General features: G+C 43.6%; 1 protein-coding gene across 5 annotated transcripts in view; it reads left to right on the forward strand.

Moving 5' to 3' along the window:
* Positions 1-23274, forward strand: part of esco1 (establishment of sister chromatid cohesion N-acetyltransferase 1) — an 80861-nt gene that overhangs the window by 30400 nt on the left and 27187 nt on the right. For 3 of the 5 annotated variants that reach the window (XM_060921407.1, XM_060921406.1, XM_060921409.1), the window contains exons 7-9: positions 783-872; positions 1729-1872; positions 11312-11496. In XM_060921407.1, the coding sequence (XP_060777390.1) occupies positions 783-872; positions 1729-1872; positions 11312-11496 (419 nt within the window). Of the gene's footprint in view, positions 1-782; positions 873-1728; positions 1873-2299; positions 2407-11311; positions 11497-13719; positions 13794-23274 lie in introns of those variants that run through there. The other 2 variants (XR_009654709.1, XM_060921408.1) reach the window with 2 other exon arrangements.

Genomic DNA, 23274 nt, shown 5'->3' on the forward strand with positions numbered 1-23274 from the left:
TTCACAGCCCGAAGCGTCCCTCGCATTGATGTCATGCGCAGGGGCGCAGATACGTTTTTTGAACTGGGGGGACAAAGCTGCCAGCAAACCAACCCCAACCCCGATATGCCTGTCAAACTTCTTGTGGGTTACCATAGCAACCAAGCTCGAGCTCGCAACCTGTGCAGTCTGCGCAGCTCAACCAACCGAATATCAGTCTTTGTTTTGTTTTATGTGAGTTGTTGCAACTATGTATACACTGCCGTGCACCTCAATAAACCGAATGGTAATTAGTCTTTTGATTTTTCCGTGAGGTTTGCCTTATGCAAAGAAAGACAGCATAGACGTTTTTTCCTCCCTATAAGTGGGGGGGACCGAACGAGGTGAATTTAAATCTGGGTGGGACGAATCCCCCCCGTCCCCCCCTCTATCTGCGCCCGTGATTATGCGCAATGTTGTTGTAACTTTTTTTGAGAGACCCGCCGCCTACTTCAGCGCAGAATAGTGACGTTTGTGGCTTGTTGATGACGTGTAAGTCGGATGAATGCGACCTGGCGGTTCAGACTGAAGTCGCATATGAAAAGAGCGGATAGGAATCGGAATTAGGACCACATATCCAAACGGCCTGGGTCGGATTTGAAAAAATCGGATCTGTGTCGTTCATATTGTCAATAAAAGATCGGATACAGGTCACATATGGGCGAAAAGATCGGATTTGAGTCACTTCAGCCTGCAGTGTGAACGTAGCCTAAGATACTGATGGACTACCTATCTAACATCTGCTTATTTTGAATCTTTTACAGGGTTGGAAAAAGGAGAGGATTTTAGGGGAATACCCAGATGGCAAGATTATACTTGTTCTACCAGATGACCCTAAATATGCACTGAAAAAGGTACTGCTTACTCTCATCTAATTTATTTATTCTAATTTAATAAATAAATGTATTTATTTATTCTAATTTAAAGTGCTATCATTGCCACATGCACATCACTTACACTTCGACCAACAGGGAACGGGTTCCTTTCTTGTTCGTACACCAAATCCAAATTTTGAACCGTTCAGAGCATTTTGACTAAAAATAAATTGATTCGGAACCTAAAAAGTTGGTTCATAGCTTGAACCAAAATATAGCTGGTTTTTCCAGCATGAACAGTGATTACATGAATGGGAGTGGCATTAGTTTGGAGAGGAAGCAGAGTGCGGTAAAGGAGAACGGAATGAAAAAGGATACATCTTGAGGAAAAAATGGTCCGAAAACAAATATCTGCAGGAGCAGAACAAAAGCCCGCATGTAATCAATGTGCACCACCATCTTGCTGCAACTGTTTTCTCCCGTTGCGAATTATGCAATGCCCTCTGTTCATGATGCATCCTTGATTATAACGTTTCTGCTCAAAACTGGTGAAAATGTGGATTGGTTCGCTAGCTGGCACAAGTTCAAATAATCCTGAATGGAACCGGTTCAAGACCCCATACCCTGTTGGTCAAAAAGGGGTAAAAGTGGTGCTTGAAAGTTTGTGAACTCCTTTAGAATATTTGATATTTCAGCATAAATATGACCTAAAACATCAGGTTTTCACACAAGTCCTAAAAGTAAACAACGAGGAACCTAATTAAAAACAAATTGGTTTTTTTTTCACTTAAGTTTTTTTTAATAAGTTTTATTCACTGGCTTTAGTGCAAGTAAATCAGTAGAATTTATTAGTGTTTGGTTTTTTTGTTTTTTTTTTGGGGGGGTCTGCTTTGAGGTGGAGGAGATAAGAGAAATGGTGGACAATGACCTGGGATTCCAGCAAGTGGAGACTAAGGTCCCTTCCCAGACCAAAACCTTCCTCTTCATTTCAAATGACAAGAAGGTGACTGGGTGTCTGATCGCTGAACACATTCAGGAGGTCAGTGTTTGTTTGTTTGTTTTTAAATTTTTTAATTCATTTTTTTATTTTATTTATTTATTAATTAAGAGCTTAACTTAAAGTGCTAGTCTAACGAAAATTACATCATAAAATCCTGGGTTTTCTGTGTGTGACATGCTCATATAGATTGTAAAGTTCATTGATTAAAAAAATTGGTTTGAAAAAAAATTTTCATCTGAATTCTATTCCAAAAATCACTAAAAGCTTGTCCACCATTATTAGATCGCACCGATTTATAGGTCAGCGGTGCTGCATGTGTGACGTCATATACGCCACTGCCTTCTTTTGTGTCCACACAGACTCTATGCTATTCTCTGCAGTGGTGTGTGTTCTTGATACTGATTCTTTTGAAAAAGACATGAAAGCTCTTCAAATTCATCCTCAATCTTTGCTTGATTGTCTGAAGACAATTTAGAACCTATAGCCATGGAGAAAGACGAATACGCAAGCCAAGTCGCTCGTGAAGAAGAAGAGCAACAACTGCTCCAGTGGTTTTCTGGAATCCAGGAAGTTAATACATGGTACAAATTATAGTTTTTTTTTTTTGTGTTTTTTTTAATAACTGATTTGGTGTTCAACTTTCGCAGTTATGATAAAGCAGTGTCTCTGTAATTGTCATCTTTATAACCTCACTTGGTAGGCACGAGGCTAAATAATGGCAGTAATTAGGCACTTATTTTCAGTACTGGAGCTGGCAGGAGCGGGTGGTGCGTTGTGCCATATGCATTGTGCATCACGAGTACGCAACAGCCAGGAATTTGTTAGGATTCACATCCAAAACTAAGTTGCTCATAAAACTACAACCTTTTCTGGTTCTAACAGTACCAACTGGGATCATATCCTTTCTATTTTGTGGTACAATGTTAAAGGTGTTCAACTTTAGGCACGAGTGTGTTTAGACACGTGTGTGGTGTTCAGTGTGCAATTACCGTTATTTATTTTTTACCAAAATCACCGCATCTCTGCAACCATAAAAGAATTTTTTTTTTCAAAATTCCAAAACCTAGGATCACCTTGCGGTGTCCCTTTACAGAGAGCTGATTTTAAGGTGAATTGAACCTGTTTGAAATTTTAAGGTAAAGTCCCTACAATAATCACGGAATTGGCACAAAGGAAAAGGCCATTGCAAGCTTAGTTTAAAATCACTCTGTGATCCTCCTTCTTCAAATACTGCATCAGGCACAAACAGAAACAGCCTTTCCACCCTCTCCTTCAACTACAGCATCAGAATTTTAGTAAAAAAATAAGTGATTGCGCACGGACCCACTGCCACACACACACCTACTTCTACTTAACGTTGTAGCACAAAATAGAAAGGGTCTACATGGTCCTAATTGGTGCTCTTAGAACCAGAAAAGGTTGGTAGTTTTATGAGTAACTTAGTTTTGGAGGTGAATCCTAACAAATTCCTGGCTGTTGCATGCTCGCTGCGCACAATGCATATGGCACAACACCCCACCCGTTCCTGCCAGCTCCAGCACTAAAAGTGAAAGTGCCTATTTATTGCTATTATTTAGCCTTGTATAAAACTTCAGAACTGCTATCAGTGAAAATCGTAAAAAACGAAGAACAACTAATAAATTCAAGCAACAGGCTAAACACAAGCTTGACACTGTGTGGGGAGCTCTTTGGGATGGAGCTTCTGACTTCTGTTTCCAGATCATAAGAACTGCTCCACATACCAGACATCACCGAAATCGTGCTGTGTGAATTTGCCTTACAAGTTTTCGTTTTAAAAATGTATGGGGCAGACACCAAACAGCCCTGTCGCTTTGATGTTGCCTCTCTTTGTCCATACAAATCGAACCCATTCATTCCATAAGTGTCCTGCCGACTTTGGGCGATAATGGATCAAAATTCCACATTTTTTATGGACTACACTTGAACAGCTTTGAATGACACACCTCTTAGGAGGCTTTGTTGTGGAATTTTTTAAAAAAATCAGTAAAAACGTGCTACAATTTGCAAAGCAGACGAAGCCAGAAATGCCATGAACTTTCAAGCATTGCGCATATGACGTCATTTCCTTCGAAGTAACAGTAACTTACCAGGAACACATTTGTGTAAGTGGCAGACTTTACCAGCTAAATAGAACATGTTCCCAGTCTCGTATTAAAATACAATTTAGACAATAAACTATTTAACATGTCTAGTTTTATAAGGTATAATTTCCAGGGGGTGATGTCATTTTTGTAAGACAAGCATTTGAAGTTCTTATTTTTCCCCAGTATCATGAATCTGTGAATTTTAAATTGGAGCTGCTTAAAATGTCAGCAGTATACTATTAATGCATACACTGACATCATACAGAATGCTGTGCCAAATTATTAGCTCATCTGGCCATAAAGCCAATGAGCTATTGCCATGGCATGGCGTCCGTCCATCGTCCACAATTCAGTTAAATCATATCTCCACCATCAATTCTCCATGGATTTCTGTACCGATTGTTTTGTTTGAAAGAACTCCTCATTCCGCACAAAACTTGGTCGTTGTTTTGTCGAATTTTTTGCTTACAAGTTAGTAATTAGGCCAGATTAACAAATTTTCCAGGCCTCTCACTAGAATTTTATCTTTCATTTCTCATCTGATTCCAGTTCTGATCAATGTTTTGGGTAAATATTCCCTTGGGGAACAAAATTTGTTGATTTTCCTGTCAACAATTTGTCATAGAGGTTGGTCCTCTCTCACATTGTCACTTTTCAGTTGTGTTTGATGTTTTGGTAGTCATGGTTGTTTTGATGGCAGGCCAGATGAGCTACTACGTCCTCGACGTTCTGGTTAATTTATTTATTTATTTATTTATTTTTACTAAACTGAATCATTTGAATACAACATCACACAGAACATATTCATTACATCAAACAGAACATGTTGAAAAAACTTGGATTATTGGATAGGGTTGGGAACCGAAGCTTAGTTCCAAATTTGAATAATGCTGGGTACCCATTAAAAATAATAATAATAATTTCAGTTCTGTGATAACCCTTTATTGTTGCAAACAAAGACTGCATATCCGTAAGGACGTAGGTAACTATGTTTCAGGACCTGCCTATGTGATCATGCATCAATGCAACAGAGTTTCCATTTGTTTAGATTTGAGCTAGCACGCATTGCTACTGACAAGTGTGAAAGATGAACTGTGGTAAACGGTCAGAAGTTATGTTTATCTAAACCACAGCCTTGTTTCATTTGGCCTGTATGAACTTGGGGGCGGGGGTGGGATAACACTGAAACGGCTGAACATTTTTCACAGGATCCAGAATTCACAACACATCTGTAATGAAGCGACTGCCATTGTACAATATGCATGAGCTCTCATAGTGCTTAACTACTGATCATGACACATTTTAGTTAAATCATGGGTACATTTAAAATGAGGGAATGAATTAAATTCGTGTCATGAATGGGGCCAATGTTTAAGTTAGGGTAAGGGTTCGTTGTGATGGTTAAGGGGCTTGGGAATGCATTATGTCAAAGTACGTGTGTGTGTGTGTGGTCAGGTGCATAAGTATTTGGACATTCACATAACAGGCTGCACGTCCACTTGGCAGGCGTGCTGTCCGGAGCACGCCTGAGAGTCTGTCTGATACACACGCTAAGGCATGCAGGTGTTACACTCTTGCAAAAATTAGTTCAAAACAACGCTTGCAAAAATTAATACCAAAATTAATGTAGATTAGAAATATATTGTGCCAAATTATTATGGCATGTTTAGGGTTGCAAAGGGATGGAAAATTTCCGGAAAGTTTCCATGGAAACTTTGGTACGGGAATTTTGGGAATTTTCAAAAAAAAAAAAGCACTGGAATTACGGTAATTTAGGGGAATTATTTAATTATTTTATTTTATTTACACACACACACACACACACACCACACACACACACTTATTTATTTATTTATTTATTATCATCAGAGATGATGGAAATGCAGTCTGCATTGTCGATGGTTTGTTTAACCTTTGTTTGCACTCTGTTGTACTCTTCATCCAGCAAATGAGTGGATAGTGCATGTCTGGTTGGGGGAGTGAATGCTGGTCAGATTACATTAAAAAATCTCTTCCAGTAGACATTGGCAGACAACATCAGAGGTGAGGATGTTGCATAGATTGCTCGAGCTAAACATTCATCAGCATTTCTCTGACTTTGCTCATCCATGGAGTCAAAGTACCTTCTGAGGCCTGAGGGTCCAGGAACCGATGAAATGGTATCAGAAGAATCTGATGCAATAGATGAATTTTCACCTGCTGCATTTGTTGTTGCCTTTGTACATTTGGAGCATTGCAAAATATGATTCTGCATTTTCGTAGCATTCTTAACATATTTCTTGGCACAATATTTGCACATGAACAAAGATTTCCTGTCTACCGTCACAGGTGTGAAATGCCTCCACACATTGGATAGCACGCGTGGCATTTTTCTGTGAAATAAGATGACAAAACATTTACACAGTTAACATTTTAGCACATCTGATGTCCCATTAAACTAGCACTAACACATTTTGCTGTAGCTAGCTAGCATGAGAATTTATTCAATGAAATGTTCTAATTATCTTACATTTACATTTATTTTTACCAGTAAGCTAGCATTAAATTTAGTTTTCTTACATGAAATGTTCATAGGAAGCTTTCATTTAGCTTATCTGGTTTCCCATTAAGCTAGCACAATTTGCTGTAACTAGCATCACAAGCTAACTACTTCAATGAAATTGCACAATTCTAATTTACAATTAAATTAGCACTAGATTTATTCTACTATACCTTTTCATTTTTACTTAAATACCATAATAGATAAAAAAATCATCCTCAAAAATCCTCAAAACTTACTTGATGGCATGTAGTCCTTTGTCTGTAATGTGTGATCTCAGCAGTTTGTATCTAAAACAGTTCTAGCTCTTCAGAATTCTAGAAGTTATTGTGCATGTGATAGAGGAATGCAAAATGCATGTAAGGGGTGTGGCTTCAATGGCTCCTGAGAAAATAACATGTTTTGTCCATGTGAGTGAGTAACAGCATGCTACTGTATGCACAACTTTATTCCCGTAAATCTGCCTCTTTTAACCAAGATTATGCTACAATATTTTTTTCTACTTACTTAATTGATGTCCACTTTCAAAATTTCCAGTCTTTTCCCGAAAATTCCCGTTAATTCCCATGGAAAGTTTCCACCTTTGAAAATTCCCGGAATTTTGCAACTCTAGGCATGTTACAAAAAAAAAGAAAAAATCCGACTCCTTGTCTCCAATTTACGAGTCCGAATGCGGTTAATGCATGAGTCCGAGTCATTGGTGCTCAAGTCCAAGTCAAGTCACAAGTCCTTAAAGTTAGGGCACGAGTCGGACTCGAGTCTGAGTTCTGGACTCAAGTATTATAGGCCTGGTCAGTTGTAGTCCTCAGCTATAATAGCAAAACTGTAAGTGTCCAGAGCCATCTTTCAAGTGTGGCTTTCGACTGTCCTTATGGGGCCATCCACATGTTCATGTGCATGTGTGTAATATTTCATTAATGCCTGTTAGACCTATATGAAACTAAAAAATATTTAGTGTGTGTATTTGTAATAAGTGATTTGAACTTAAGGTGTATAAAAATGTAGTAACTCATCGCAGATTGTAATCGAAAATTGATGAAAGCCAGTTGATCAAGGTTTACATTATTTAGTCTTTTTATTCATAAATTTACACACAGTCAGTAGCAGGAGTCAGATACTAATTTTACTTTACAATATATTACATGGCATTTAGCAGATGCTCTTATCCAGAGCAACATACAAGAAGTGGAAAAGTCAGGTACAAGAAGTGCTGAAGTTTTAATGCCAACCGAACAAGTGACAGAATAATACTTAATGTAATATTCTGTTGAAGTAGCAATACTCGGCAAACAGCCAAGAAAACAAAGCAACCATACAAATGAACTGACAAAGGAGGGGAGGGGAGAAGCAGACCCTGGAGTAGCAGACCCTACTCCAACAGCTAAACCCAGGCTAGACAGTACATAGCCTGGTTTGGTTTAGACCGATATGCAGTAAACAAGTAGTGCTTGAAGGTGGTCAGGGAGTCGGCAGTTCTGACCTCATTGGGAAGGTCTTTCCACCAATGGGGAGCCAGGACAGGCAGCAGTCTTGAGCTGGGCAGGAGCAGAGAGGGGGAGGGGCCAGGTGACCAGTAGTAGGGATTTGGCTGGCATGTGGGAGCAGCTCAGACTCTGCAGGTATGCTGGCCCTAATCGCTTGCAGTGTTTTCGTTAACGATGATGAAATTATTTCGTTAACGCACCTTTTTTCATGACTAAAACGAGACAGTGACGAGCTAAACATAACTCTTTGATCACGAAAATATGACGAGACGTATCTGTTTTTGTTGACGAGACAAGACAAAAATGTTAGTGGGTTGGCTATAGGACTATCAAAATGCATGGCGTTTCCTCCAACCGCGCGTGCAACCTGTCTGCCAAATGCTGAAAATATCAGCAATGCACCTGCATCCGGTCCTTGTTTGGCCACGCCCACCACCGGGCATGTCCAGGCACAGTGCACACCGGGGCAGCCACACAGTTCATGGACCATCAGCAACGCTAGCACAAGGGCTTGGTAGGCGGAAAAGACGTGATGATTTATGGACATACTTTACGCATAATCCAGCAGAAAATAAAACGGAATGCCTTGTAGTGGGAGACAGAGGTACCAGCTGTGGCTGTAAACTACGTGGCAAGAATACGACCAACCTCAAGAGGCATCTAAAGGCTCACCATGCTGCTATTTCTGCGGCGGTAAGTTAACGTGACAAGAAGTCCTGTTAACAAATCATGTATACGTTTGCTAGCTTTGGTTAATGTCACTCAACAATCGGGCTGTGATGAAATTCCTATGAAGTTTTCCAAAACACCGTGACCTGGCGAAAATGAATGGGACCGCTAGCCTCATGCTAAAGTTGGCTTGGTTAAGCTAACTTAAATTCACTTAACATGTCATGAGTAAAACTTGTCCTGCAGCAATTATTGGTGGGACAGCAACTGAATGCTTTGTCATATATTGACCTATATTTGAGTTACTGTGAAACATATGGGGGGAAATGTAGCTTTTCAGACCTGTTGCTGTGCCTTAATATGTCTAAATGAGCAGTAGCACACCTGACTAGACTAATGTTAGCAGCATGTTTAGCCATCATATTTACATTAACGGACAGCGTGGTCATCTTCTAGTTGTGTGTTCATCATGACATGTTTGTGCTCTATCAGCGCATTGCGACATGTTAAACAGAGGCAGAAACACAAGTTTGTGAACAATGGAGCAATGCAGACTAGACAGCGTTTCTGTAGAGAGCATGCACACTAGACAGCATTTATGGAGAGAGTATGCACACTAGACAGTGTTTATGTCGAGAGCATGCAAACTAGACAGCGTTTCTGTCGAGAGCGGGCGCACGAGACAGCGTTTCTGTCGAGAGCGGGCGCACGAGACAGCGTTTCTGTCGAGAGCGGGCGCACGAGACAGCGTTTCTGTCGAGAGCGGGCGCACGACCTGTCAACCTCAAGTACAATTTCCTATCTCTGTATTGGCCTAATTTAATGTTTTAAAGTAATTATTTATTTGACTAAAATGAATGACTGACTAAAACTGGACTAAAACCCAAAAGGGTTTTAGTCGACTAAAACTAGACCAAAACTATCAAGGATAGAATTGACTAAAATGTGACTAAAATTAATAAGCATTTCATCCAAAAGACTAAAACTAAATAAAAAATGGCTGCCAAAAACAACACTGATCGCTTGACAGCCTGGTAAGCTAGCACCAATGTCTTAAATTTGATGCACGTTGCAATAGGTAGCCACTGAAGGGCAGCAAGTAGAGGGATAATGTAGGAGGAATAAGGGAGGTTGTAGACCAGGCAGTAGTCCAAGCAGTAGAGGATTAGTGATGAGGACCAGGTGATGAGGAAAGGGCAGATCCTTCGGATGTTGTAGAGGAGAAATCTACACGCCCGGGTCACTGCAGCGATGTTTGCTGAGGAGGAGAGTCTGTCGTCGAACATGACCCCTCGGTTCTTCACGTTGGGTGAAGGTGACGGAGCGATGTCTCCCAGAGAGATGACAATGTCCAGGGGTGGAGAGGATGGAGCAAGAATGTAGATCATATCTGTCTTGCCTGGGTTGAGCTTCAGGTGATGGTTTTTCATCTAGCTCTGGATGTCACGCAAGTAGAGATGCGAGCAAAGACCTGTGTGTCAGAAGGAGGAAAAGAGAGAAACAGTTGAGTGCAGAGATAATTGGGCAGAGACACTGGGTGCACAGGGAGAAGAGAAGCAGACTGTGGACTAAACCTTGAGGGACACCAGAGGTAAGTGGGCATGGTGCTGATACAGTATCAGACCAGGGAACCTGGAAGGAGCGACTGGAGAGGTAGGACTTGAACCAATCCAGGGCTGTCCCGCAGATCCCCAGAGCTGATAAGGATGACAGGAGCATGGGGTGATCAACAGTGTCAAATGGAGCAGAAAGGTCAAGGAGAATCAGGACAGCGGAGAGGAAGGCAGCACATGCTGCATGAAGTGCCTCACTGACAGAGAGAAGTGCAGTCTTGGTTGAGTGTCCTGCTTGAAAGCCAGACTGGTGAGGATCCAGAAGGTTGTTCCGTGAGGGGGGAGAGGTGAGTTGGTTAGCAACAGCACGTTCAAGCGTCTTTGATAGGAAGGGCAGAAGAGAAACCAGGCAGTAGTTATGGATGACAGAGGGGTCTAGGGTGGGGTTTTTTCAACATTTTGGGATACAAATATATATATTTTTTCAATTTACAGGATTTTCATGAATATCAAATTTCTTGTGTAAATGTTTGTACAACTGATTTGTGCATAAATCTAGCTCCTCGAGCTTGGTCAGTGAGGCCTAGTGTTACAATAAAGGCAGTGATATTACTAAACTGACATGACTCATTTGTATCTCCATCCATCCATCCATTATTTGTAGCCGCTTATCCTGTCCTACAGGGTCGCAGGCAAGCTGGAGCCTATCCCAGCTGACTATGGGCGAGAGGCAGGGTACACCCTGGACAAGTCGCCAGGTCATCGCAGGGCTAACACATAGACACAGACAACCATTCACGCTCACATTCACACCTACGGTCAATTTAGAGCCACCAATTAGCCTAACCTGCATGCCTTTGGACTGTGGGGGAAACCGGAGCACCCGGAAGAAACCCACGCGGACACGGGGAGAGCATGCAAACTCCACAGAAAGGCCCTCGCCAGCCGCTGGGCTCAAACCCAAGACCTTCTTGCTGTGAGGCGACAGTGCTAACCATTACACCACCGTGCCGCCCTCATTTGTATCTCATTTGATTTTAATTTTGTTTTGATGAATTTTGGTTTTGCATAACAGACTGTGGTTTTCAGAATTAATCCATCAGTGGATTTCTTGCTTTCTGTCGATAGGGTTACAGGGTGATCGAAGAGCCATTGCCAGAAGGTTCAGAGAGGGAGAAGTTGATGTTTGAGCACCAGAGGGCCTGGTGCTGCTCTACTGTTCCAGAGCCAGCAGTGTGTGGGATCAGTCGCATTTGGGTGTTCAACATGATGAGGAGGAGAGGCATTGCGTCACGAATGATTGAGTGTCTCAGGTGAGCATCGGCATTTATATCATCTTTCATAATTGCAGCAATACTTTTAGTGACTCACATACCGTGGGGCAAAAAAGTATTTAGTCAGTCACCAATTGCGCAAGTTCTCCCACTTAAAAAGATGAGAGAGGCCTGTAATTTTCATCATAGGTATACCACAACTATGAGAGACAAAATGAGAAGAAAAATCCAGAAAATCACATTGTCTGATTTTTAAAGAATTTATTTGCAAATTATGGTGGAAAATAAGTATTTGGTCAATAACAAAAGTTCATCTCAATACTTTGTTATATACCCTTTGTTGGCAATGACAGAGGTCAAACGTTTTCTGTAAGTCTTCACAAGGTTTTCACACACTGTTGCTGGTATTTTGGCCCATTCCTCCATGCAGATCTCCTCTAGAGCAGTGATGTTTTGGGGCTGTCGCTGGGCAACACAGACTTTCAACTCCCTCCAAAGATTTTCTATGGGTTTGAGATCTGGAGACTGGCTAGGCCACTCCAGGACCTTGAAATGCTTCTTACGAAGCCACTCCTTCGTTGCCTGGGCGGTGTGTTTGGGATCATTGTCATGCTGAAAGACCCAGCCACGTTTCATCTTCAATGCCCTTGCTGATGGAAGGAGGTTTTCACTCAAAATCTCACTATACAGGGCCCCATTCATTCTTTCCTTTACACGGATCAGTTGTCCTGGTCCCTTTGCAGAAAAACACCCCCAAAGCTTGATGTTTCTATCCCCATGCTTCACAGTAGGTATGGTATTCTTTGGTTGCAACTCAGCATTCTTTCTCCTCCAAACACAACAAGTTGAGTTTTTACCAAAAAGTTCTATTTTGGTTTCATCTGACCATATGACATTCTCCCAATACTCTTCTGGATCATCCAAATGCTCTCTAGCAAACTTCAGACGGGCCTGGACATGTACTAACTTAAGCAGGGGGACACGTCTGGCACTGCAGGATTTGAGTCCCTGGCGGCGTAGTGTGTTACTGATGGTAGCCTTTGTTACTTTGGTCCCAGCTCTCTGCAGGTCATTCACTAGGTCCCCCCATGTGGTTCTGGGATTTTTGCTCACCGTTCTTGTGATCATTTTGACCCCACGGGGTGAGATCTTGTGTGGAGCCCCAGATCGAGGGAGATTATCAGTGGTCTTGTATGTCTTCCATTTTCTAATAATTGCTCCCACAGTTGATTTCTTCACACCAAACTGCTTACCTATTGCAGATTCAGTCTTCCCAGCCTGGTGCAGGTCTACAATTTTGTTTCTGGTGTCCTTTGACAGCTCTTTGGTCTTGGCCATAGTGGAGTTTGGAGTGTGACTGTTTGAGGTTGTGGACAGGTGTCTTATGAGTTCAAACAGGTGCCATTAATACAGGTAACGAGTGGAGGACAGAGGAGCCTCTTAAAGAAGTTGTCACAGGTCTGTGAGAGCCAGAAATCTTGCTTGTATGTAGGTGACCAAATACTTATTTTACCAAGGAATTTACCAATTAATTCATTAAAAATCCTACAATGTGATTTCCTGGATTCTTTCCCCCCATTCTGTCTCTCATAGTTGAAGTGTACCTATGATGAAAATTACAGGCGCCTCTCACCTTTTTAAGTGGGAGAACTTGCACAATTGGTGGCTGACTAAATACTTTTTTGCCCCACTGTACATAACATGGTTTCAAATATATCTGATTCGTCAATTTAGATACTTTCTTTTTTCTAAACACTTTCTAAAGTGTCAGAAATAAGTAGCTAGATAGTTAGCAAACTAGGTTCATCAGTGGATAAATAAATCAGCAGAGGAACATGAAACACTGTGAAGCAACTTTCTTCTGTGGTTGTTGGAGTCTTACACTTCAGCTAAATAAGTCCCATTGTTGCCTGGTGGTGGTGTTATATACTCACTTTACTACAGATTAATTGCGATATATGATGGCCAAAAATTTGGTCTGCTTATAGGTCACAGACCATTTGAAAAACAAAATCGGGAATTCCGAGTATGGGAACCCCAAACTACATGCATATATTTAAAAAAAAAAAAAACTGATGACGTGAAGATTAAATAAAAATATAGAAACAAATTATTGTGAAATGAGGGAGTCATTAAATTATATTCCACAGTATCCTTGTGTGATAGAACAGTATTACCTTCCTTACACAATATTACACATTTATATTTATGGTTGTGGTATTTTTTTTTTCCCCCCCCACTGTTTACTGTGCATTCTGGCAGAATCACCTAAAAATCTATTGCAACAAGTAACTTGGGGAAGGGGGACACTGAAGGATTGGGGACAGGCAGCATAGGTTTGTTGGCTGTTTTTTTTTTTTTAATTGAAATATTTACTTTTCAGCGCACACACCTCTCTCTCTCTCTCTCTCTCTCTCTCTCTCTCTCACACCACACAGACACACTGCTCTGCCAGTCATGTCTCTCCTCCTCTCATCTCCCATTGTCACTAAAAAAAAAAAGAGGAAACAGACACACCCACTCATCAGTTACACACAACTCAGGTGAGAATTTTTGCAACTCGTCTCCCCCAGCCTCGCTCCCCATTCACAAACAGACGCTTGACCACGGCCCTGCCTCCATATCTATCAACCTGTTTTCCTACCATGCACATTATCATGCAGTAATAAAAATAAGCATAATAATTTTGGGGTGATGTAGACAGTCTTGATATCTACCACAGGCAGCCAGTGTAAATTTAATAACAATGGAGTAAAGTATTTGAACTATCTTTTCTTGGAATGGATGCGAAAATTGTGAAAAATTCAGCTCAGCTGGCAATGGAGAGCATTTCTTGAGCTATACATCTACTTCATTCAGCAATGAAAGCATATTCCAACACGGTACATAATCTCGTGTAGAGTGAACAACACTCAAGCTAAGGAGAGGGGACGTTGTAGGATGTACAATGGCAAAGTGTAAGTGAACCCTGTGGAATTACCTGCATTTGTGTATAAATTTATCATAAAATATGGTCTGATCTTCATCTGAGTTATAATAATGAATAAACACATGTTTTAATTAATAAGACAAACTGTTTGAATCTTTCATGTCTTTATTAAACTCTTCCATTAAACATTCATGGGGCTGGTGGAAAAAGTAAGTGAACCCTTGGATTTAATAACTGGTTGAACCTCAAACAATCGCTTCCAGTAGCTGAAGCTCAGACCTGCACAACGTTCAGGAGGAATTTTGGACCATTCTTCCTTTCAGAACTGCTTCAGCAGTTATACAACCCCTGGCAAAAAGTATGGAATCACCAGTCTTGGATGAGCACTCATTCAGACGTTTTATTCTGTAGAACAAACTGAGATCACAAACATGATACAATAATAGTCATTCCAAAGTGCAACTTCTTGGCCTTCAGAAACACTAAAATAAACGAAGAAAATACATTGTGATAGTCAGCAAATGTTACTTTTATAGACCAAGCACAGGGGAAAAAAATATGGAATCACTCAATTCTGAGGAAAAAAATATGGAATCACTCAATTTTCAGGTAGAAAATAAAGACTCACCCAGTCAATTTCCTTTCCCTAAATTGACACCTGCCTCAGATTTGATCTGCTCGTTAGTCTGCAGTTAGAAACAGCGCAGTTATCACACCTTGGAGGGCTGCTGGACCAAGTGGATTGGCAAGAATCATGGCTCCAACAAGAGAGATGTCTCTTGAAACAAAAGAGAGGATTGTCAAACTTCTTAAAGAAGGTAACTCTTCACGCATGGTTGCCAAAGATGTGGACCAAATACAAATAGCATGGGAAGGTTTTTAAAGCCAAGCGTACTGGTAGACCAAGGAAGACATCAAAGCGTCAAGACAAAAAACTTAAGGCCATATGTCTTGAAAACCGAAAAAGTACAACAAAACAAATGAAGCATAAATGGGAGGAAGCTGGAGTCAATGTACAAGTATGTGACCGAACCGTGAGAAATCGCCTAAAGGAAATGGGATTTTCATATAGGAAAACTAAAAGAAAATCATCATTGATACCTAAACAGAAAAGAACAAGACTACAATGAGCTAAGGAGAAGCAGTCATGGACTGTGGATGACTGGATGAAAGTTATCTTCAGTGATGAATCACGAATCTGCATTGGACAAGGTGATGATGCTGGGACTTTTGTTTGGTGCCGTTCCAGTGAGATTTATGAAGAGGACTGCCTGAAGAAAACATCCAAATTTCCACAGTCCTTGATGATATGGGGCTGCATGTCAGGCAGAGGCACTGGGGAGATGGCTGTGGTTACTTCTTCAATAAATGCACAGGTTTACATTGATATTTTGGACAGTTTTCTTATCCCTTCAATTGAAAAGATGTTTGGGGATGATGAAATAATTTTCCAAGATGACAATGCTTCGTGCCATAGAGCAAAAACTGTGAAAGCATTCCTTGGTGAAAGACACATCCAGTCAATGTCATGGCCTGCAAATAGTCCAGATCTCAACCCAATAGAAAACTTGTGGTGGAAATTGAAAAAAATGGTCCACGACAAGGCTCTGGCCTGCAAAGCTGATCTGGCAACTGCAATCAAAGAGAGTTGGCACCAGATTGATGAAGAATACTGTTTGTCACTCATCAAGTCCATGCCTAAGAGACTGCAAGCCGTTATAAAAGTCCGAGGTGGTGCAACTAAGTACTAGTGATGTGTTTTGAATGTTCTTTTGTTTGTCTGTTTTTCATGATTCCATATTTTTTTCCTCAGAATTGAGTGATTCCATATTTTTTTCCCTGTGCTTGGTCTATAAAAGTAACATTTACTGACTTCCACAATGCTTTTTCTTCATTTCTTTTAGTGTTTCTGAAGGCCAAGAAGTTGCACTTTGGAATGACTTTATTATTGTATCATGTTTGTGATCTGAGTTTGTTCTACAGAATAAAATGTGTGAATGAGTGCTCATTCAAGACTGGTGATTCCATACTTTTTGCCAGGGGTTGTATATTCTTAGGATGTTTGGTGTGAACAGCTCTCTGTTGGGTTAAGGTCTGGGCTCTGACTGGGCCACTCCAGAAGGCGGAGTTCCCCGTCCCCTGTCACTGTCATATATTTACTTTGATGTTTATGGTCATTGCCCTGCTGTATCACCCAACTTCTACTGATCTTCACCCTGACGGCCACCCTGACATTGTCCTGTTGGATACCTTCATAAATATGGGAATTCTGTTTCCCCTTGATGATGGCAAGTGAAATCATGATGCTCCTTCCATTGTTCTTCACCGTTGGGATGTTTTCTTATTCTCTTTTTACACCATACATAGTGCTGTCGTCTTCCCAAATATTTCATCCTTCGTTTCATTGGTCTGCAAAACATTTTCCTTGTAGTATTGTGCGGTCTCAAGGTGCTCTTTTCCAAACTTTCGGCACACAGCAATGTTTTTAGAAGAGCAGCAAGTTTCTCTGTGGTGTCCTGCCATGGACACCCTGTCTGTTCAGTGTTTTGCATATGGTAGACTCATGAACAGAAAAATCGGTCAGTTCCAATGATTCCTTCAAACCTTTCGCTGTTACTCTAGGGTTCTTCTTTACATCATTGAGGATTCTGCATTGAACCTTTTTAGTAATCTTGGCTGGGTGAACACTTCTAGAGAGAATAGCCACAGTACTAAATTGTCATTTGTTTGACTATGGACTGATGACTATCTAAACTCATTGAGATTGCTTTATAACCCTTTCCAGCTTTATGCAAATCAACAATTCTTGATCTTGGGTCTTCTGAGATCTCTCTTTTGCGAGGCACGTTTTGCATCAGCTGATGCTTCTTGTGAATAGCAAACTCAGTGTTAGTGTCAATGTAGTTGTAGCCCACATCTCCGACTCATGGACTGCTAAATCCTGACTCCAATTAGCTTTTGTTGAAGTCATTAGCCTGGGGGTTCTCATACGTTTTCCAGCATACACTGTGAATGTTTGAATGATGTATTCAATATGGACAAGAACAAAGCAATAATTTATTAGTTAAATCAGATTGTGGTGTTCATTTATTGTAACTTAGATGATCAGACCATATTTTAAGATAATTATACATAAATGCAGGTATTTTCAAAGTGTACACTTAATTTTTCTTGCCTCTGTACCTTGGACATGACCAAGCCTGCAGAGCTAGACAGAGAGATAAAATAATCTCTGGATCCAAACAAGGAAGACAATGACCCTATCAGGTTCCTTCAAAAGACGTTGTCAATGTGGATCCCCACCAAGGGCGATTGCTCTAAGACAACGAGGGAGGCTCGGCCTCCTCTAAAAATGACGAACATCGTGTAGGATGAATTGCGCTAGGCTTATGCTATAGCCGACCTTATAACACTTGCTATTTCAGATCCAGAATCATAGAAATGTATGTGCTCAACCCACTACAGTGCGAAATCATTCCCTTATAACTTTAATGTGTGCGTGAGTTTTTCCCCCTCGTGACCGCACGATGCAGCGCAGCCTCAGTGGACTTCAATGGCATTTGGGAGCTCTGTGCTTTTCAATCTCAAAATGTAAGACAATTATTGGACAAATACTGCGAAAATGCCCACCCACGGAGTCTCACGGACTCTCAGCCTCAGTGGACTTCAATGGCATTTGGGAGCTGTGCGCTTTTCAATATCAAAATGCAAGACGGTTATTGGACAAATACTGCGAAAATGCCCGCCTACGGACTCCCAGCCTCACATAGGAGGGACATGGCAGTTTCCGCGAGGAGACTGGTGATTGGTGAAAGCGGCCGGATATTTTATTTGATTGACAGCTCGTTTCAACTATAGACAGGCAGCGGTGAACTTCAGTCCCATGCGGATTCGCAAGTGCTGTGGTGTATTGTAAGAGATCAGCTTACATTTCGATTTCATTCATTACATACGGTTTCTACCAGCTTTTTTAGTTTGTATATATTTTCATTGTAAATAAAGTGTAAATATAGTGTTGTCAAGTTTGCTATCTTGGTTCCAGAAAAATTTCGTTTATTTGAGTGACTGAACTTGAACTTGAGGGGGCTAGTCAGCTCGCAAGAAAGCTGCGCACGGAGGCCAAGCATTGCTGATTTAATTTTGGCGAAGCCATTTGCCAGTCTTCCTTTCGAGGAAAAAATTAAAATTAAAGAGCAGGGTAGACCAATGCCTCAAATTGACTTGGTGAAAAAGGTAGGGAATAATACTCGTTCCTTTCAGCTCTCCTGGTACGAGAAAGTGAATTGGCTAACAGCAAGTGACCCACATCAACAACAGTAAATAGGCTACTTTAGTAATATGTCATGGATGGACCAAAAATATAGAATCTATTTAAAATGTTTATGCTGAGTATATTATATTGTCTCGTCTCGTCTCGTCTTCTTCCGCTTTATCCGGGACCGGGTCGCGGAGGCAGCAGTCTAAGCAGGGAAGCCCAAACTTCCCTTTCCCCAGACACCTCGGCCAGCTCCTCGGGAAGAACACCGAGGCGTTCCCAGGCCAGCCGAGAGACATAGTCCCTCCAGCGTGTCCTGGGTCTTCCCCGGGGCCTCCTCCCGGGGGGACATGCCTGGAACACCTCCCCAGGGAGGCGTCCAGGAGGCATCCGAAAAAGATGCCCGAGCCACCTCAGCTGATTCCTCTCGATGTGGAGCAGCAGCGGCTCTACTCCGAGCTCCTCCCGAGTGACTGTGCTTCTCACCCTATCTCTAAGGGAGCGCCCAGCCACCCTGCGAAGGAAACTCATTTCGGCCGCTTGTATCCGTGATCTTGTCCTTTCGGTCATTACCCAAAGCTCATGACCATAGGTGAGAGTCGGAACGTAGATCGACCGGTAAATTGAGAGCTTCGCCTTTTGGCTCAGCTCCTTCTTCACCACAACGGACCGGTAAAGCGACCGCATCACTGCGGAGGCTGCACCGATCCGCCTGTCGATCTCACGCTCCATCCTTCCCTCACTCGTGAACAAGATCCCGAGATACTTAAACTCCTCCACTTGAGGCAGAACTTCTCCACCAACCTGGAGAGGGCAAGCCACCCTTTTCCGGTCGAGAACCATGGCCTCGGACTTGGAGGTGCTGATTCTCATCCCAGCCGCTTCACACTCGACTGCAAACCGCCCCAGTGCATGCTGAAGGTCCTGGTTTGAAGAAGCCAACAGGACAACATCATCCGCAAAAAGCAGAGATGAAATCCTGTGGTTCCCAAACAGGATTCCTTCTGGCCCCTGGCTGCGCCTAGAAATTCTGTCCATAAAAATTATGAACAGAACCGGTGACAAAGGGCAGCCCTGCCGGAGTCCAACATGCACTGGGAACAGGTCTGACTTACTGCCGGCAATGCGAACCAGACTCCTGCTCCGTTCGTACAGGGACCGGACAGCCCTTAGCAAAGAGCCCCGAACCCCATACTCCCGAAGCACCCCCCACAGAATACTACGGGGGACACGGTCGAATGCCTTCTCCAGATCCACAAAGCACATGTGGACTGGTTGGGCAAACTCCCATGAACCCTCGAGCACCCTATGAAGGGTATAGAGCTGGTCCAGTGTTCCGCGACCAGGACGAAAACCGCATTGTTCCTCCTGGATCCGAGGTTCGACTATTGGTCGAATTCTCCTCTCCAGTACCCTGGAGTAAACCTTCCCTGGGAGGCTGAGAAGTGTGATTCCCCTATAATTGGGGCACACTCTCCGGTCCCCTTTCTTAAAAAGAGGGACCACCACCCCAGTCTGCCACTCCAGAGGCACTGTCCCTGACCGCCACGCGATGTTGCAGAGGCGTGTCAACCAAGACAGCCCCACAACATCCAGAGACTTGAGATACTCAGGGCGGATCTCATCCACCCCCGGTGCCTTGCCACCGAGGAGCTTGCAAACCACCTCAGTGACTTCGGCTTGGGTAATGGACGAGTCCACCTCTGAGTCATCAGCCTCAGTCTCCTCAGTGGAAGACATGACGGTGGGATTGAGGAGATCCTCAAAGTATTCCTTCCACCGCCCGACAATGTCCCCAGTCGAGGTCAACAGCTCCCCACCCGCACTGTAAACAGTGTTGGCAGAGTACTGCTTCCCCCTCCTGAGGCGCCGGACGGTTTGCCAGAATTTCTTCGAGGCCGACCGATAGTCCTTCTCCATGGCCTCCCCGAACTCCTCCCAGTTCCGAGTTTTTGCCTCCGCAACTGCCCGAGCTGCAGCACGCCTGGCCTGCCGATACCCGTCAGCTGCCTCGGGAGTCCTGGAGGTTAACATGGCCCGATAGGACTCCTTCTTCAGCTTGACGGCATCCCTTACTTCTGGTGTCCACCACCGGGTTCGGGGATTGCCGCCACGACAGGCACCGGAGACCTTGCGGCCACAGCTCTGAACAGCTGCGTCCACAATGGAGGTAGAGAACATGGTCCACTCAGACTCAATGTCCCCCGCCTCCCTCGGAAGCTGGGAAAAGCTCTCCCGGAGGTGGGAGTTAAAGACCTCCCCGACAGAGTGCTCGGCCAGACGTTCCCAGCAGACCCTCACCATACGTTTGGGCCTGCCAGGTCTGTCCAGCTTCCTCCTCCGCCAGCGGATCCAACTCACCACCAGGTGGTGATCAGTTGACAGCTCAGCCCCTCTCTTCACCCGAGTGTCCAAGACATAGGGCCGGAGATCAGATGAAACGACTACAAGGTTTATCATTGACCTCCGACCTAAGGTGTCCTGGTGCCACGTGCACTTATGGACACCCCTATGCTCGAACATGGTGTTCGTTATGGACAAACCATGACTAGCACAGAAGTCCAATAACAAAACACCACTCGGGTTCAGATCGGGGAGGCCGTTCCTCCCAACCACGCCCCTCCAGGTGTCACTGTCATCTCCCACGTGAGCATTGAAGTCCCCCAGTAACACAATGGAGTCCCCAGTCTGAGCACTCCTCAGTACCTCTCCCAGGGACTCCAAGAAGGCCGGATACTCTATACTGCTATTTGGGCCATAGGCACAAACAACAGCAAGAGCCCTCTCCCCAATCCGAAGGCGCAGCGAGGCGACCCTCTCGTTCACTGGGGTAAACTCCAACACATGGCGGCTGAGCTGGGGAGCTATAAGCAAGCCCACACCAGCCCGCCGCCGCTCACCACGGGCGACTCCAGAGAAGTGGAGAGTCCAGCCCCTCTCGAGGAGCTGGGTTCCAGAGCCCAAGCTGTGCGTGGAGGTGAGCCCGACTATCTCTAGCCGGTACCTCTCAACCTCCCGCACAAGCTCAGGCTCTTTCCCCCCCAGCGAAGTGACATTCCATGTCCCAACAGCCAGCCGCTGTGTCCGGGGATCAGGTCGTCGAGGCCCCTGCCTTCGACTGCCACCCAATCCACATTGCACCAGTCCCCTACTGCTACCTCTGTGGGTGGTGAACCCACAGGAGGTCGGGCCCACGTCAGCTCTTCGGGCTGAGCCCGGCCGGGCCCCATGGGCAAAGGCCCGGCCACCAAGCGCTCGCATACGAGCCCCAACCCCGGGCCTGGCTCCAGGGTGGGGCCCCGGCTGCGTCATCCCGGGCGACGTCACGGTCCTCGGATTTTTCTCCATAGGGGTTTTGGTGAACTGCTCTTAGTCTGGCCTGTCACCTAGGACCTGTCTGCCTTGGGAAACCCTGACAGGGGCATAATGCCCCCGACAACATAGCTCCTAGGATCATTCAAGCACACAAACCCCTCCACCACAATAAGGAATTGGAATATATATTTTTCTGGATATGAATTAAACACAGCTACAATTTGGAAAACGTCTCGTCTTCTTCCGCTTATCCGGGACCGGGTCGCGGAGGCAGCAGTCTAAGCATGGAAGCCCAAACTTCCCTTTCCCCAGACACCTCGGCCAGCTCCTCGGGAAGAACACCGAGGCGTTCCCAGGTCAGCCGAGAGACATAGTCCCTCCAGCGTGTCCTGGGTCTTCCCCGGGGCCTCCTCCCGGGGGGACATGCCTGGAACACCTCCCCAGGGAGGCGTCCAGGAGGCATCCGAAAAAGATGCCCGAGCCACCTCAGCTGGTTCCTGGTTTAAAACCTGGTTTTAAACAAAAACACAGCCGAGAACATTTCACACTACAGATCTGGATTAAAAGTGAAGGGTTATCAAAATTGTCAATAAAACATTTCTCAGGCAAAATAAGTAAAATATAGGGAAAGTGTCATTGAATGAAATGTGTGGCACCCAGCTCTACTGCTGAGGTTCCTGACAAAGAGCTGCTTTCAATAATGATCAATTTTTAAACAACATGCCACAATTTTAAAATATAAAATGTTAAAATATACCCCTCCCCCCAACACCACCATCATGTATATTGGACAGTAGGCTAATGGGCCAAAAGAACCTGTTATTTCACAGTTTGTGACGCTGCCAACAATCAGCCATATCAGAGGCAAGAGTATGGGCAAAATTGATGTTTTTTCTTTTAAAATCTGGAAATATCGTAACCGACCAGCCGCCACTGATCCCCACACTCCCAAAGTACTTATTGAGATTGAATGAATGTCATAAATACAATGGCCAGTCAGTAAATGTCACGGAGATTTTAATGTCCCTGCTAAGAATGCCAAAATTGACGAGCCATTTTGAAGGTGAGCAGAGACACAAGCAAAAGAAAAAAGAGCCCTTTCAAAAATCAGAGATTCAGAAGTGGAGGGTCTACTATACAGTAATAGCTTCAGACTATGAGGAGCATGTTCTTCCTGATCTAGCCGACCACACTAAGTTTTAACTACATTTGTGAAAAGATAGAATTCCCATCAAATAAATAGCAGAAGAGTTCTTATTTAAAAGTGTCCTCCAAAGGCAAGAAAACACCTGAGTTTCATGAAAGAAAACCATCAAGG

This window comes from Neoarius graeffei, chromosome 5, assembly GCF_027579695.1.
Source record: "Neoarius graeffei isolate fNeoGra1 chromosome 5, fNeoGra1.pri, whole genome shotgun sequence".
Classification (NCBI taxonomy): Eukaryota; Metazoa; Chordata; class Actinopteri; order Siluriformes; family Ariidae; genus Neoarius; species Neoarius graeffei.